The following is an 18,030-nucleotide window of genomic DNA, read 5'->3' on the forward strand; positions in this document are numbered from 1 at the left end:
CCTCCCACCTGGGCACCCAGCCCTGGGTGGGAATCCAGACGTGAAATGTGCCCAAGCAGGTGTGAAATCTGCAGCTACTTCAGCCCAGGGGTTTTTGTGCCAGCCAGATCATCCAGCAGGGCCTGTTGGCAAAGTGTCTTAATGAACATTGCTCCATTGCCTTGGCACTTGGGCCTGTTCAGCTCCTACATGCATTTGGTTGTGTCTCCCGTGGGCATGAGGGTGTTGAGCTCTTGCCACTGCCTTTATTGGCCACATCCCTGCAGTCTGTACCTGGAGACTGTCTGAAATGCACAATTAGGAAATTATATTGTCTGCTGTGATCGTGGCATTGCCCTCAGCACCTTCTGGCTTCACAGGCAGGAGAGCCCAAGTGCTTTGCTCTGTTCTGGTTCCTTTGCTTGCTGAAGTGTTCTCTCCTTCCTGCTGTCCCAGGGACACCAGCACTGACTGGAGTCCAGCCCTGGAACCTCCCCACACCCACACTCGTGCGTAAACTTCAAACAAGAACTTTCTTGGCTGTTGGAAAAATCTGTTAAAATCTAGGAAGAAAGATGCCAGGAAAAGCTGTTGCTGAAATCTCTTCATCTAGGACAGGAAACAGAACTTTTAGACAGGCGTGGGAGAAGGAGCTGAAATGAAATCTCTGCTCAAACTGACGTTAAAGAGTCCTCAGAGTCTCTGAGATGCACCTGAACATCTGGATCCTTCTCCAGACTGAAGGGTGATCACGTGAAGGTTAATCAATATAGATGATCCTTCCAATTCCAGGTGGAGATAAAAGCAAAGTGAAGGTGTCAGTCCTCGCTCTGAATTCTGATGCTCATGCTGGTGGCTGCCATGGCAATCGCTCGAGAGCTTCTCCTGAGGATGCTCAGCTGCTGTGGAACATTCTGCTCCTTGCTGGGGCCTGTGCCTCCCATTTCACTGCTGGGACTCCTGCTCTGGAGGCTGCTGCTGCCCAGGAGGCAGGAGGAGATGTGTCCTTCAGTGCTTTCCCAGAGAGCAGATACTGTTGTGGTGAAAAAAGAGCTTTATTGGTTTAGGTTTCATGTTCTCCACCGGAGGCTGAGGTGGTGTGTACTGCACCTCTAATGAATAACATGGCCTGAAGGCATCTCTTACTGCTGGTTGAGAACTGTGTTATTAGAAATTCTGCCCTGGGGTGCAATTATATTATTGCAGTCATTAAGGGCAGTTCATCTCCATAATAATGGAAATCCTGCCTCGGAGGCCTCACTGAGTCCAAAGCTGTTACCAGCCCCTCCAGAAGGAGATTTTATAGGGAACAGCTCGAGCACACACACAGTGCAAATGCTGCTTGGAAACAGAGACTGTTCCTGTGTGGGAAAAGGCACAGGGGTTGTTTTCCATCCTTGATCTTCCCTTCACATTTCGGGGCAAAACAGATGATACTGTGGGGAAGGTCATCAGTCCTGGGAGTGCCTCATGGGGCCATGGGAGAGCATGGGCAGGGCTAAAATCCTCCTGTCCCCTGGGAAAGCCTCTCTCAGGACAGGGGATGCCTTTTTGGCAGGAATGGTCCCCGTGGAGCTGTGCAGGCTGCATCACCAGAGACAGTGGTGAACAAGCAGTGCTTGGGACCCTCTTGCCCCAGCACGTTCCTCAGCAGTTGTTTTACCCTTTCTCTATGCACTCTGGCACATACAGCCTGGAATTCCAAGCCACCTGCAGCTGTAGGGAGTCATTCTAAGCCAACAAGCACTGGGAGCTCAAGGTAGAAGTAGTGGCTTCTGGTCAGTGCAAAATGTGTCTTCGAGAGAGGTCAGAGAAATATTTGAGGCAAGTTCAGAATGTTTTTCTTAGCATTTGTTTCTCCTATATTCATATTTCCAGGTATGTTTAACCTCCAGTCTCTTTACCCTGACTCACAGTAGGGGAAAAGAGATTTTGGAGAGCTGTAATCCCATGGCATAGGTTGTCATTTCTCACATCCCAGCTACATCAGCATGGCTCAGAAGTGATGCTGGATTTAAACCTGTGGGATTGAGATGGAGTGTTACTGCCCTGCTGCCTGAGGCATTCCAAACAGGCAAAAAAACTTGGGATTTTTCTTTAACCTCCTGAACTCCTAAAGCCAAGTCCCCTCCAGCCCACAGTATTTCCCACGTGTGGCACATTATCCCTTGGCAGGAGCAGGAGGGGAAGTCAAGGCACTCAGATTGTTCCTGCAGGATTTTGTTAGTCCTCTCATAATAATCCAATTGCATCTAATGCCACAATGACAGATAAATTTGTCCTGAGCCTACTGCTTTAAAACCTTTATTTTCAGGTGAGCTTATGACAGAAACATTTCCATTTGTACTTCTGGTGTGGCTCCTGGGGAGAGCAGCCCTTGGCCACAGGTGTGAGCAGCTCATCCTGGTGCTGGGGGAAGGCAGAAGTGGCTGTAGTCAGCAGTGTTTGTTTCCCCTTCTCTGGGTGCAGGAGGAGAGTCAGGCTGAGTGTGGTCAGAGACAAATCCTGGAGCTGAGCAGAGTTCTGCCACTGAAATGGAAATCAGCCTCTGTCACAGCTGCTCCCACACTCCAAGCTTGGAGGAGCATCCTGCAATGCAACTGGAATTCCCTTTGAACTCTAGTTCAGGAAGCACTTTAAAAATCATTCAAACTGCTTGACTCAGCAGGTAATTTAGAGCAGCTAATTTAAAAGCTATTATATCTGCCTTAATTTTCATAGAAACTTCTGTAGCCCATGAAAACCAAGGCTGGAGCCCAACGGATCCACAGGTCCTTTGGAGCAGTGTCTGAGGGCTCAGCTGTGGGAGCTGTGGGGTTTAATGTCAGAGCTGAGACTGGTCTTGTTTGTGGCAGCAAACTGGGACATGTGTCACTGCACTGCACAGACTGAACTGGCTTTTAATAGCTTACCACCAGAGGCTGGTTAGTTAGACCATCTTGAGGAAATTTCTCACGGAATTGGTCAAGGGGTATATTTTGCTGTTGGCATGGAATGATTGTGCTGGAGCCATCTGGACATAATCCTGAATAATGGACTGCAGGGGACCTGCCTGAGCAGGGATGTTGGGCTGGGTGACCTCCAGTGGTGCCTTCCAGCCTGAGCCATGCTGGAGTGGCACTGGAAGGGGATGTTCAGCTCTGCTTCCTCAGGCAAGGTCTGCATCACTTCCCCTGCATTCCTCCTTTCCAGGTGCTTGTTTTGGACTTAGACTTTTAATTTACATGCCATAATGAGAATAATTCCAATTATTCCTTTCTGGCAGAGTGAGACACAGTGACATTTCCCAGAGGTGAAGCTGTAGCATTGTGTGGTTTGAGAGCAGAAGAGGGAGATACCATGTTTGCTCTTCTTGGCCTACCACGGCTTCCTGCTGTGTCCCTTCTCCTTTGCTCCCCAAGTGCAGGAAAACCAAGATAACTTTTATTTGAAACATCTACAGAACAGCCTTAATTCCTAATGTTCTCCTAACGCTATTGGAAGTCACATTGATGCTGCCACCAGACACATACTCGGGCCAGGACAGAAAAGTAATTGTACTTTTAAGCCCCCAAACAAATTGCTTTTCTCTCCTCCTCCTTCATGTAAAGCTCCTACATCATTAGAGCTGTTTCTTTGAATATACAGTGCTGCATTGTTTGTACAGTTTAATTGTAAGGCAAGAAATTCATAAGGAAACAAATGATGTTCTGCACTGGTAGCAAAGAATATGAAAGTGTCCAATTAAACAGCCACTCACTATGACTTTGTATAATAGCAACATCTGTTATCTTAATTAAACAAGTTTCTGTATAAAGGGACTCTCATCCTGCACTTTGTTAGAGCAGGATCTGACCTAGATACTCCAGGCAGGCTCACTATCTTCATGGAAATTTTCCCAGTTGGTCCCATTATCTTGCAGACTTGACAAGCCTTGTGATGTGTGAGCACAGACTTGCACACACAGAGCCACTGCTTACTGCAGGAACACTGTTATTTCTGCAGCTGAAACCCAATAAAAGCACAGGAAAGCAGCATATAGTGGCATTTACCCATGGAGTTCAGTCAGGGAAGTGTTTGGAAGTGTAAAGAAAGCCCAGATAACCTGAACCTTGTCAAATAATGTTGAGAAGAGAGAGCTGCACTTGCAGAAAGTGCTCATGATGTGCTATCAAAACTGCCTTATCTGCTGCAAGATTTCAGTCATGTAAGTCCAGATTCTCCCAGGTATTTCATTGTTGCTCTCCACCACAGCCTAGAGTCAGGGATGGTTTTACAGCAGTGACAGGTTAATGGTTGGACCTGATGATCTTAGAGGTGTCCTCCAACCCTGATGATTCTGTGATTCTGTGGTCTGAGTGGGTAAGCTCAGGTTTGAAAGTCATAGAATGGTTTGGGTTGGAAGGACCTCAAAGCTCATCCCATCCCACCCTGCCCTGGGCAGGGACACCTCCCACCAGCCCAGGCTGCTCCAGCCCCATCCAGCCTGGCCTGGAACACTCCAGGGATGGAGCAGCCACAACTGGTGCCCTGGTAACTTTGCAAAGATGAGGAGTTGAGACTGGGCAGGAGCAGTGAAAGCCTGATGGGACTCAGGGTTTTGTACCCATCCACCACAAAACCCCAGGCAGAGCCACCCTGAACCCTCAGCCTCCTCCTCAGGAGAGCTGATTGCTGCTGGGGGTGCCAGGAGGGTCAGGAGCCCCGTGCTCGGGGCAGCAGGACAGCAGGCACTGGAGCTGAAAAGCCTCTTGGATGTGCTAACACACAGCTGTGCCTCCAGGCTTACTGATTTGGCAGGGAATGTTCATTTGTTCGTAAAGGAGAACATCTCCTGACTCAGGCACTGCCAGCTGCTCCAGAGAGGAGGCTGAGGTCCTGTCCTGGGGGACACTGAGCTGCTCTGCCCTGTCCTCAGGCCAGGGGGACTGCCCAGGGAAAGCCAAAGCAGCAACCCCTTCCCCAGGAGGGGAGTGACTGTGGCCAAGGAGAGGCAGAAAGCTCTCTCCTAATTTTCTTGTTGTCCTCTGCACTTCAAGACTGTTCAGAAAGTCTTTTCTCCCTGGAAGAGGTGAGGCATGGTTTATTGAGAGTGCACAACTCTTAGGGTTGTTGATTTATGGATCCCTCAGGTATTATTTTCTAACCTGAAATTTAACATATTCACTTTGATGCTGTGTCATTTTGAGCAGGAAAAACCATGAAATCAGACAAGGAAAGCAAAGCTTTTCTCCCATTCTCTCAGCATGTCTTGAAAAAGTTGTCTAAATTCCAATTTTTATTTGCTGCCTCAAACTTCCTAATTAGTGGGTAATTACTTTAAACAGCCAGAAAGCAAATGGCAAGAGGACAGACAGCACATCTTTCCCAGGCTGCTGCCAGGGTACAGACCATGGTCATATTTCTATCCTGATTACTTGGGAGATGAATTGCCAGCAGTGGCTCTTGGACACACAGTCTAGTGACACTCGAGCAGCAAAGAAAACCTCAGAGGATGCTTCCCATCATTGTTTCACATTAATTGTGTTGACTCTCTTTCTGTTTTTAAATAAAGCACCTGTGCCATTTCTTGGAGGCAGACAGGTAACCAAAGCATCAATAACTTGTCAGGGTTTCATTACATCCTGCCTAGGCAAAATGAAAAATGACACCCTGCAAATAGCTTTGTGAAGCTGAATCGACAATGCAGCATTCATCTTCCTTCTCCAAGACAATGGCAGGAGATGGCTCTACTTCATTGGAACATCTGAAATAACTGACGTGTCAACTTGCTCTCCCCAATTTGCTGCGGAAGGAGAACTAAAATGAACCAGGAAACCACTTGATTCAGTGGTCAGAGGTGCTAGAAATCCTCCTGTTCGTGGACCCTGTTTAGAGAAGACCAAGACCAGGTTGGATGGGGCTTGGAGCAACCTGGACTAGTGGAAGGTGTCCCTGCCCATGGCAGGGGCTTGGAACTAGGGGGTCTCTAAGGGCCCTTCCAACCCAACCCATTCTGTGATCACAGATTATTTTAGTTAAGCTCATCAGGACTGTGGTTCTGTCAATTCAAGGCTAGTTCATGGACCTGTTTTCTTTTCCTTTGTGTGTCTCTGATAAAAGTAAGTCCTGTTGCTTTTGTAGTCTGGGATATAAATGGTCTCTCCACCAGTCTTAGCTGTCCCTTTGCTTCACTCTAGCAGCTTGATGATGATTGAGCCTTTCTTCAGTGTTAACAGCAAGTTGATGGCTCCAGTTGATTCTTGCATTGTCTTTTCCTTCTGTTCTTGAGCCAGGGAAGGTTTAGACTGGATATTAAGAACAATTCCTTCACCAGAAGGGCAGTGGTGGGATCACCATCCCTGGAGGGATTTGAAAGATGTGTAGATGTGGCACTTGGGGACATGGTTAGTCCCTTGGCAGTGCTGAGGGAACGGTTGGACTAGATGATTTCAGAGGGTTTTTCCAAGCTAAATGATTTTATATTTCTATAAATGTTTCTAGCAAAAGGTTACCTGAGTGGGGTTAGAGATTTACGTAGAATCCAGATTCAGTGCTGATTTATTTTGCATGCATGAAGTAATTTCCATTTCATTCATCTGCTCCTGTAGATCCAGGAAACTCTTCCCTGTAAGCAGCCCCAAGTGCACCAGTGAGTGCAGTCCCAACCAATGCCAAGTTTCAGCTGGCACTCCTGAAAGGAGCCTGTCTCTCACACCTTGACACAGTCTCCTGGAACACCAGCAATCTGTTCCTGTTTCCCCAGCAGATTATTTTCAGCGTGGTGTTCTCGTACTCCTCGGCGATACACACGTAGGACATCACCTCTGCCTGTGCTGAGCTGGAACCACTCGTGGCCTCAGCCCAGCTGTGGTTTGGCCAAACCCACAGTGCTGCTGTGACCCAGGGTGTCAAGAGAAGTCAAGAACAGGCTTTGCCCTTGGTGCTTGTGTGTTAATTTAAAAGTAGAGTCCTGTTGCAGAGGTGGGTGAACCATCCAGAGAGGCATCCAACCTGTGGAGCACAGTGTGCTGTGTCCTGTGCTTACACACCCCTGAGAGAAACACTGTCACTCGCTGCTTTTCCTGCCTGGGGTCTCTTATCTTTATGGTGATTAAACTCATCTCCAGGTACAAGCACAGAGCTGCACGTTGTTCCTCCTGTCTGTGTGGTGCCCACAGGGAGGGCCTGACCCGTTGTGAGCACACACTGCAGCCACTGCTTGCACAATAAATGCCTGTAATTAGTCCCCTAAATGCAGTTTGGGATTGATGTGTGGTTTGTGCTTGTCCTCCACTTGAAGAAAACACTGCTAATGATTTTAGTAGCTGTTGCATTTTGAAGGGGAAAATTGCTATCAGATATTTCTCGTCTTGGATATTCTCCTGATTAAGAGCAAGAAGGTAATGATTTTGCAGTAAGGGCCTTGCTTTGAGATGCACTTTTAAAATCCAGTGAAATAATTGCATGTCTAGGGGGAGGAAAAAAGATTCCTAATGACCTTTTTGGAGTTGGTGATATTTCTGATGATTATTGAAACATCAATGTTTAAGTGACGTAAATGTGTCTTTGGATCTCACAAATCTGTTAATGTCCATTACAAGTGCAGTGGGTAAATTCTCTTTGTGCTGTGAGTGTTTTTTTTGTAGAAACTGGAGGGAGAGATGTGTTATCTTTGAAAGGCTGTGCCTTTGGGCTTCCATTCGGGTGGTATCAGCTGGAACAAATAAGCTGAGAGTGCATTTGCTGCTCCTGCTCTGATCTCACGAACGCTTCCAGAAACGGTTTGTGTCAGCAGCTGATGCACACAAAACCTTGTGCAGACTTTTTTTTTTTCTCATGAGAGAATAATTTTTATGAGCTTCAGTGGAGTTCCCTTTAATTCTTATGTTCTACAAACCTCCAAAGCATTTGCTGTAGGCAGAGGAATGTGGTTTGTCCTTGTCGGGAAGTTGTTGGTGAGACTAAATGGAGGCTGAGCTTCCTGATCTGATTCCTTCGATTCCCACTGTCCTTTTTCATGGACTGAGAGTAGCTGTTTCATTTCCATGCCTTGGGCTATAGCCACTGCCCTGGAAGAGTGAGCACAGCCAATATTGCCCTGAACTTCAGGCAGGGTGAGAGCAGCGTTGGCTGCACAGCACCTGCTGCTCCACGCAGGACTCACCCTGCCTGGGCGTGCTGGGCACTGGAGGGATGGTGTGGCTGTTGGCAAGGGTGTTTTACCCCTCTGCCACCACACAAGAGCTGGGCCAGGCCCTGAGTCCTCTGTTTGCAGTGTGCAGCCTCCCTGTGCTCCTCAGAGCCACCACAGCCTCCAGGGTTTGCAGCCAACACCAGCTCGGTGCGTGGTGATAAACTGCAGAGTTGCAGGGCTGTGTCAAAAGGGCAGATCCCATGGGGGATGGTCTTCCTTTTCCACCGAAATCAATGGAAAATTGGCTCTTTGCACCACTGGGCCCTTGTGGACTTGCAGAGTCTTCCCATATCGCTCAAACTGTCGTTGTCTCACGGCTGAGGAATGAAAGCTGTAAAAAGGAGCTTTGCTTCACTCAAATCTGCTCCCTCAAATATTTACTTTATGGCATGGGTTTTCCTACTGTATTTAGTTTAAATCTGTGTGTGGTAGAAAAAAAAGAAGAAAAATAGCAGTGAGGGAGAGAAGGCAAAAGGTTTGTGTTATTTGAAATTCACCACAGCCTACTTGCCTCCTCAGGGTCCCTGGCAGTGCCTGTTTGGGTTTCATTTGTTTCCTCCTGTTAGCAGCATCCCTTCAGAGAGAGATTTTCCAGAGAACTGTTCCTCTCAGATAACCCAGGGATATTTTTATATTTGAATCATAACTCTAGGCATCTTTAAACAATCTACATGAAGCCTCTAATAGCTGTAAATGCTCCTTCCCTCCCCTCCTGCCTCCCTGCTCCATCGCAGGGAGGTTTGTCACTTCCAGGCTCGTCCTAAAACACGCAGACAAAAGGCAGGAGGGTGACAAAACAGAGCTTTGTGCTCAGAGATATTAATAATGGCTGGATGCAGCATTATTTCTTTGGACTGCTCTGTCAGTGCAGATAAACTAGTGGTGGGAAAAGAAAATTGTGGGAGAACTTAGGCTACCACATCTGTGACTGGTTTAGGCTGATACAGAGTTCAGTGGTGCTACACTGTGATGCTGCCAAAGGGGCCCTGCTATAGCCTCAGAAATATTTATCTGAGCAAGATGTGTTCTTTTTTTTCCCCCTCTTTCTCTCTCCCTAGAATAATATTAGCTGGTTTTTATGACAGGTCATAAAGGGAGGTATCAAAACAAGGGAGAAGGACTTTTTACACATGCAGATAGTGCCAGGACTTGGGGAATGGCTTCTCATGGCCAGAGGGCAGGGACAGAGGGATATTGGGCAGGAATTGCTCCCAGTGAGGTGCTGAGGCTCTGGCACAGGGTGCCCAGAGCAGCTGTGGCTGCTCCAGCCCTGGAGTGTTCCAGGCCAGGCTGGATGGGGCTGGAGCAGCCTGGGCTGGAGGGAGGTGGAATGAGATGAGCTTTAAGGTCCTTCCAACCTAACCCATTCCTATTGCTCTATGGATCTGAAAGACTTGCAATATATACTCCCCTCACCTTGAATTCTTCACACTTTGCAAACCTGTAAATGAGAAGCCTTAAATGAAAACATGTTTACCCACAACAGTTCATATCCCTGGAAGAAGTGTTCATGTTCTGAGTAATTTCTCTGAATCAATATGAGGAATTAAGAAGACAAATTGTAGGACTCTGTGTTTTTCGATGCAGCAAGGTAGGAGCAGTGTTACCTAGGGAGACCTTCAGAAAGATCCAATCTAATTCTTTGTGCTTTCCAGTTGTAGTCTCAGAGCACAGAAAATGCCAAATGAACAAAAATTGTGTGCACCATAGGTGTCCAAGCAATGCACAGTTGCCATCATTTAGCTTTAGACCTCCTGGTGTCCTTTGTGACTCCACTGTACTGGTAAAATTGGTGCAGAGGATATGTTCCTCATGCCCTTCTCCAGCCTGTGCTTTTCCTTGGACAAAACACATGTATTTTAGGTTTTATTTACATTCCCACAACAGAGATTCCAGCAGCCCCACTTAGCTGCACCACACAGAACCTCAGGGGTTCAAATATTTCATCCTCAGGCTCTTAGCACCATTTCAAATGTATCTCCAGCAAAGCTTGTGGGAAATGTTCCACTGAACTCAATACAACAGGATTTTAGCTCGATTTATTTTGAGCAAATATAGTTCTTACCTGAAAATTAATTATAGGGTGTTTGCTGTTAAGAGACCTGTCAGTTGTCATGGATAAGGAAGGCCTTATCTAATGGCTGCTTTCACTGAGAGAGACGTGCACTAAATTAAATGGGCTTTGACAGAGGCTCTAAATTAGCTGAGGCTCTGCCGTGAACCGTGAAAAGACAAGTAGTTATAGACAAATAAATACCACAGCAGCTCTGGGTGGTTATCTGAGTCAGAACTAACAGGACATGAAGGTGCAGATGCACAGAGGACTGTGTGAGTGTGAGTGGAGACATCAGTTGGGAATTCAGATGGATCGAGTGGAAACCAATGTCATGCTGGTCCAGCAGACAGGATCAGCCTCTGGTTCACTCAGACTTACCCTGCTGACTGTGGACACAGACCCAACTTGTCCCATCCTTGCTCACGTTGCTGTTCAGAGCCCCCTCAGGCTGTGCTGATGTCCCAGGCTGGTGGCAGTGTGGACACCATCCTTTTCTCACCCATTTTCAGAGACACCTGCAGTAACAGTACATGGGTGAAGCTCAAACCTGGAAAGCCCCGAGCCTGGTGTGGGAATGCTGAGTGGTTTTGGCTGCTACTGATGGAAGGAAGTCTCAGGTGCCAAGACAAGGTGCTGGGTGGAGGTTTGGTCTCTCCTGCCAGGGCTGAGGGAGAGGAGAGAGGGAATGGCCTTGAGCTGAGCCAGGGCAGAGTCAGATTGGGTGTGAGGAGAAATGTTTTCCCTGTTGTGGTGTTCAGCACTGGGATATTGCCCAGGGAGGTGGTGCAGTCACCATCCCTGGAGGTGTTTCAGAGGTGTCTGATCTGGTGCTGGAGGATCTGTTTAGGGTTGAGGAGTTCCAGCAGTGACAGGTTGAACTTGATGATCTTAGAGGTCTCTCCCAACCTTGGTGGTTCTGTGATTTGGGCTCTCCCCTTCCCTCTCCTCCCTGCACACCAGTGACCATGGTAGGTGTTGAGTGAAGCCCCAGGACGTTGGCTTTGACCTCAGTGTGTATTCTGATGGAGATCCATGCTGTGAAGCAGAAAGCTCTGACCTTACTGTTCCTTGTTTATACAACAGGCTGTAGTCACACACAGACATACCATCCCAGAGCCACGGGAGGCATTACTTGTTGGAGCACACACCAAACCAGCCCATTCCTCCAGCCACCAGCTGTGTCCCTGGTCTGGGGAGAGCTGTGCCCTGAGCAGTGAAACCTCTGAGTGTTTCCAAACCTCCCTGTGTGCTCCTGAAATAGCCTAATGGCCATACACAAGATCATTTTAATAATCCCAGTCTCTGCCTCCTTGCATGGGAAGCATTATTAAAAAGGTAATAAACTGCTACAAAGAGATGTGAGAGAAACAGGAATAATTTGATAAATAATGCAATTGCCCAGAATCATTTTCATTTGAAGCAGAGTCGTGGCATGGAGCAAAGTTGCTGTTAGGCTGAAAATTGCTCTAGATATTCCTGCCTGAGAACTCTGGGAAAAGGCTGAACAAATACAGTGCTGAGATTGCAGTCAGTGCTGCCTGGTGCTTTTGCTTTCTTCTCTGCTTCCAATCCCCCCCCAAGCCCAAGGAGGAGGAACAATAGGCCATTCATCATGTTGGCTGAAATACACTGTTTTTCTCAGGTACATTTAACCTAAATCCTCCCTCAGAAGACGGATTATCTCTTAGAAGAACTCTGGCACCAGTGTCTCTTTTCAATAGCCACGTCAAGCACTGCCACAAAGGCTGTACATGCAGGGATCAATGGTGGTTTTATCTCAAATTGCACTCACCATGTGTTTCTTCCAGCTGACATTCGTTTAAATGCTTGCTGTAAGACAGCTTTTCTCCCTGTAATAGGAAAAGGATAGGACATGCTAAGCATTGTTGGGGGGGGGGGAAATATTGCAAATATTCACTTGACTAAGCATGAAATACTTGGGATGTGTGTGGTTAGTCAAGAGTGAAGACAAGGGTGGTTCTGCCTGTGTCTCACAAATTAATATGCTAAAATGATCAGATAAGCAACAAAAACACCTTATTGCATTGCAGCAGTGCTAATGAAACCGTTTGAGAGGAGGGAAAAGGCAATGTGTGATGATGAGCACTGTGCCCAGAGGAGCACTGGGTGCAGCCTGTGGTGTGGTGCCACAGCTCTGGGGAGGGAAGGGTTGTCACACTCCACACTCTGTACCCACTGCATCTGTAGTCTGCTCCTACCCCACCCTGTACCTGCTGAGCAGAGAGATGGAGGGAGGCAGGGAGGGACCAGTGCAGCTGGACGTGCAGAGCTGTGCCCAGTGACAGGGCAGTGCCTGGACCTGCTGCTCACCCTGACAGCCTCTCCCCAGGTGCAGGTCAGGTTGGACACCCTCTGCTCTGCAGTGCTGATGCCTTTGGTGCCTGGAGCTGCATAGATTTTCTTATAATTAAACAGAGCAAGATGTTACAGGAGATACTCCAAGTCTGGGATTAAGGAAATCCTCCATCAAAGCATGAGGTCAGAACTCAGCAGCAGGTTCAGGCACCTTTTGGAGATGCAAGGGATGCAGCCACACACCCAGAGGTCAGATTTCCCTGGAGCTGGGCTGCAGGCAAGAACAGATACTCAGTTTTATGACGTGCTCAGGGAGTTTGGCAGTTTTCAGTCATCCTTTATATTCCACGTCCAGACTTGATCTCCTTTTCACAAAGTCGGTGATAAAACTCTCACTGATCTCGACAGGATATATTCTATCTCTTAATGCATATGTTACTGACTGAGGAATATTTATCTGCTCCTGGGAATCCTGCCCAGCAGTGGGGAAGGCTGTGCTGAGCTCCATGAATCAGACCTGTCGAGCTCAGTTCGGGTTGGAGCTAACACTGCTGCTGGTGGGTGACTTACAGACACGGCAGATGCATCAGGAGCTGGAAAATAAGCACTAATAGATCAGACTAAAGTGATTATGAACTACCATTTTTCCTTATCCTGCTCCAGTCTGCCTGACCTCTTCCATCCATCTCCAGCTGGAGACACCAGGCAGGTTAGTACTGCTGTGGAAGCAGAGGGCTGTGATGGCAAGGTGGGTCCTGGCTGGGCAGCTTGGCTGTCTCTGGACAGCAGAGCTCTGGGTAGTTGTAGCACACACTTAGCTGTTTGTCATCCATAAAGATGTGTCTTTGTCCTTCGTGCACTTTGCAAGGTTCACCCCCACCAAACAGACAAATGCTTTAAACAAGTTCCTCCCCTTCCTGCCGAGGTGGCAGAGAGCACACACAGTCATGGGGCTTGGAACATCAGAGACTCCCAGAATGGTTTGGGTTGGAAGGACCTTAAAGCTCATCCTGTTCCACCTCCTTCCATAGGCAGGGACACCTCCCACCAGCCCAGGCTGCTCCAGCCCCATCCAACCTGGCCTGGAACACTCCAGGGATGGAGCAGCCACAGCTGCTCTGGGCACCCTGTGCCAGAGCCTCAGCACCTCACAGGGAACAATTTCCTCCTAAAATCCCACCCAGCCCTGCCCTCTGGCAGTGGGAAGCCATTCCCTGTCCTGGCACTCCCTGCCCTTGTCACAAGGAGCTGCTCTGGAAGCTGTTTGCCTGTGGCTGTGGAAAACACTTCTTTAGGGGCATGCAAAGTGTTCAGCTTGCAACTTCTTCATTTGCTGCTGCAGTGGCAAAATAAAAACAGGCAAGGAAGGCTAGGGAGGAACATTTTCAGCATTTTTAAAGGTCCTTTGTCCCCAGAAGAGTTTTGATCAGAACACTGACAAGGTCAGCTCTTCCTGGGGTAGAACCCAAGGCTTCAGTTTAGGAAACAAGCAATCCTTTTATCTCCCAATTTCAGACATGTCTCTGCTCTCTGTGGACCTGAAATCTCCAGTTGACAACACAGACCAACAGATTCTCTCCTACAAAGGCTATGTTTAAAATAGATGACCTTTCTTTCTCTAAGGATACTAGACTGTCTTATACCCTATTTTTTTCCTTCAAATGGCTATTTTTATCTTTGAAGTTCCTCTGATATTAGCAGTAGCTATGGGCCTGGTTGTCAGTGGAGTAGTTGTATTAATCTGTGCAAGAAGAGATGTTAGCAGTGCCAGGGAACCCTGAACACTCAACAGCTTCAGTAGCTCCTTTGCTGAGGTTGTAGTGGTGTAAGAGGTGTGTATTCAGTGACCAGCACTAAAGTCAGGTGTGTTTATGGAAAATGTGGTTTGGTTTGATGCCTTCCCAGTTTATGGGAAATGTGGTTTGGTTTGATGCCTTCCCAGGCTCCTGGAGGGGAAACACATGGAGGGAGTATTTCAGCAGAGGAGCACACTGAGCAGTCTTCGTTCCCTTTGAACTTTGTGCCTTTAAAGAGCTTTTCCCCTCAAACTGCTCAGAGTGCTGCCCAAAGGGCTGCTTGCTTCCAGACCAGTTAGCAATGTGAGAACCTCAGTGGCCTGAAATGAGCCTCTCATTTAACGCAGAGATGTCTGCAAGGAAAATCTGGGAATAAGCAATATCAGTCTTTCCTACTTTCTCAGCTCTCTGTAACCAATTTCAAAGTGTTCAGACAATTATTTGTTAATGTCCAACACATTGGATACAAATGAGAGGACAAAACATTCACTGTAGGAAAGCACCTGCAGCAAAAAGAGCCACATAACCATAAGGCTACCTAACCAACGAGTCCCAGAGAGCTTTCAGTGGTCTGATTTATGAGGAAAAAACAGTTAACTTGTACAATGCTTTGTCAGTTTTAATCCTAATTGTTAAAGGAATTACTTAGATACCAGATGAGAGTTGAACTTGCCTGGAGACTCTCTGGGGAAAGGGTTTGGAGACCTCAGGGGGAGTCTCCCCTGAGCTCTTTGCAGCACTTTGCTGAGGTTAAGGGATATCTGTGGGCTCAGGTTGTAAAGCAGTGACCATGACTTCAGCTTGGAAAGGGAAGGGAACAAAGAGAGCACAAGCTCCTGAGATGTGCCACAGGTGGAGGTGGATTGACTGTCCTCACCCAAAGTTGTCTCCAGGGCAATCCAGTGCACATCAGCTGAAAACCAGTTTTACACTGTGAATAAAGACAGCTCAGAAGGAAAGCAATAGCAGGAGAAAGAGAGACAAAAAAGGCATTAGAATTTGAAATGAAATCTGGCTCCAGCACAGCCACAATTAAAATGATCTGTGGAAGAGATTATCCAGTAAATAGGTTTCAGCCATATGGCTGAAAATAAAACACAAATAACCAAAAATAAAACCTCAACTGTACAGAAATCATCCCAAATTTCACTTTTCCCTGGATTTCTTTGGGCAGCAAAAGTGTGGAGGGAGGGAGGGAGTGCAGAGCCCCGTGCTGGAGCAGTGTGGTCCTCCTTGAGCTGGAGCATATTGCTGAGCTTGTCCTGTCACTTACATTGATTGGAATTTTAATGCATGCCAAGGGCACCTTCAGCTTTCAGCAAGGCCCCATGGTTTCCTAGGACCTGAAATTGATAACAGCAGCAAATAATTCCTGGGCAGCTGCTGGTGCTGCTGCTGCCCAGGCTTCTGTGCTGGAGGCCAACGTGGCAAGTCCTGTGCTCCAGCACACGCTGAATGCAATGCATGCATTGATTTGTGCCAGCACAGTGGTGGAGATAAGAGACAAGCAGCTATATACTGCTCTCTTGCAATTATTGAGCTGGAGCAACTGCCACAGAAGCAAATACATGGCACTGGGCTCCTGCAGAAATGAATTACAGTACTGAATGCTACTGACTGCAACAATTTGGAGACCTATAAGGCAGCTGAGAAGCTTCTATTAATATCACTGCTACTGATGTGTGAAATACAACCTCTGTCCCTGCCAGCTGGCCTGGGAGGTGCTGGGCTGCTGCAAGAGCAGGTCAGGGAGAGGCTAGCCAGGATGGAGACTGGTGGCTGTTGTCAGAGCATCCTGCACCATCCTCCTTCTCCTGACTGCGTAAAGACACTCAGAGTGTCCTGGTTTTCACAGCAGGTGTGTGCATGTGGATGGGGTAACCTGTGTGTGCCCACACAGGGTGTATGGCATGACCAAAGGCACCTGCACTGGCTCCCCTGGGTGAGGTGATGTCTCTGGAGTCTCACTGGAGAACATGCCCAGCCCTGTGGCTGCAGGTGGCAGGAGCCTGGGGAGCCCCACCAAGGTGCTGTGTTTGTGCCTTGGCTCACACTGATCCTTTGTTCAGCTGCCTCAGGACTCTGCAGCTCCTAGTCCAACTATCATGGAGTTCTAGGGGTTGGAATGGAGCTCAGAGATGATCCAGCCCCAGCCCCTGCCCTGGGCAGGGACACCTCCCAGCAGAGCAGGTTGCTCAAGGCTCATCCAACCTGGCTGTGAACACTGCCAGGGTTGGGGCAGCCACAGCCTCCCTGGGCACCCTGGGCCAGTGGTTCCAACTAGTCCAACTCCTGGTCCTGCACAGGACATCCCTGATAACACACCATGCTCCCAGGCACAGGATGGGATTCTCTGGGATGTCCTGTGCAGGACCAGGAGTTGGACTAGATTAGTTAAATTTGGAAATAATTGAGCAGGAGAAGGCAGGAATTAATCCAAGATTTTCCAGGCAGGTCTGAGTGTGGCTGAAGGGGAGAAAGCAGGTTGTGCTGCAGGACATGATACTGAGCAGACATAAGGATTTTGCTGTAGGATATTAGGTTGGGAGGAAGGTTTTTCTGGAGTCTCTTTAGATGATGCCTCCACAGGGCACAAGTCAGGATATTAGGCTGGGAGGAAGGTTTTTCTGGAGTCTCCTTAGATGATGCCTCCACAGGGCACAAGTCATTGATGTTTTGATAGGATTTACTGGGCAGAATCAGGTTTGCTGTGTTCACTGACTTAGAGCAGAGCAGAAAAAAATGGGACAGGAGACAAAGCTCATTGGGAGAACAAGGAGAGCCTGAAGTGCTGTGCAAGAGGAGGGGCTGGGGATCATGCCAGGAATCAACACACCATCCTCACCTGCCTCCTGCCCTCCCACAGACATGTAGCACTGCAGCCAAAAACACTGCTCAGCCAGGGAACACGGAGGTGAGGAGAGGATGGGAAGGAAACCAGCTAATCCTTTCTTAACCTGCAAGTGCCAGTGCTGATAAGCCTCGTGGGCTGAGTTAGACACGGGCAGAGAGGAGGAGAGCAAGCTTGGCAGTGTGGTACCCTGACTGAAAAGCCATCAGCCTTGTGCAGAAAAATCAGCACTGCAACACCTGCCTCATTGCATCTGCTCCACACAAGTTTGGCATTGTGAGGGTTGGGATGGAGCACGTGTCAGGGTTGTCATGGTGAGGGCTGAGCATCACACTGCAGACGCCTGGAAAATCTACACAAGCTGCTGATGTGTAAATTAAAAGTTGCCCTCAAGAAAAGGCACAGAAAAACTCATGTAAATGATGCATTCAGTATGGATGAGCTGTGTCCTGAGAGATTCCTGTCAGCTGAGCTCCCTCTGCAGCAGGGCCATGGCCTGTGCTGCTCCAGCCATCTGTAATTCAGGCAGGCTCAGAAGAGTTTTGTGTTGGTTTGAAAGGAGGTGAAAGTTTTGTGCCTGCTGTCTTTGCAGAATCACTGTCCTGGACGACGGGAGCCTCAGGATTGTCAATGTCACCAAGTCTGACGCAGGAAGCTACACCTGTGTGGCCACCAACCACTTTGGGACTGCGAGCAGCACGGGCAGCTTGGTGGTGAAAGGTAACTGCAGCTCCTGTGGTGTGGCTGCTGCACGGGCTCAGCCTGTGCCCAGCATTTCTCATCCAGGCCTGAATGTCTGCACCACAAGGCTTCCAATGTTTGGCCATGTGCATTCAGAATTCCTCCGTCAAATATGGTTTTCTAAAGTAAAAGCTGT

At 48.2% G+C, this 18,030-nt stretch overlaps 1 protein-coding gene across 1 annotated transcript in view; it reads left to right on the forward strand.

Moving 5' to 3' along the window:
* LOC103801607 (contactin-4) overlaps positions 1-18,030 on the forward strand; it is a gene marked incomplete at its 5' end in the record, with an annotated part of 91,344 nt that overhangs the window by 42,742 nt on the left and 30,572 nt on the right. The window contains one exon of the mRNA XM_009074025.1: positions 17,746-17,873. Coding sequence (XP_009072273.1) covers positions 17,746-17,873 — 128 coding nt within the window. The remainder of the gene's footprint in view (positions 1-17,745; positions 17,874-18,030) is intronic.

The sequence above is a fragment of the Acanthisitta chloris genome, unplaced genomic scaffold, assembly GCF_000695815.1.
Source record: "Acanthisitta chloris isolate BGI_N310 unplaced genomic scaffold, ASM69581v1 scaffold15024, whole genome shotgun sequence".
In the NCBI taxonomy this organism is placed as follows: Eukaryota; Metazoa; Chordata; class Aves; order Passeriformes; family Acanthisittidae; genus Acanthisitta; species Acanthisitta chloris.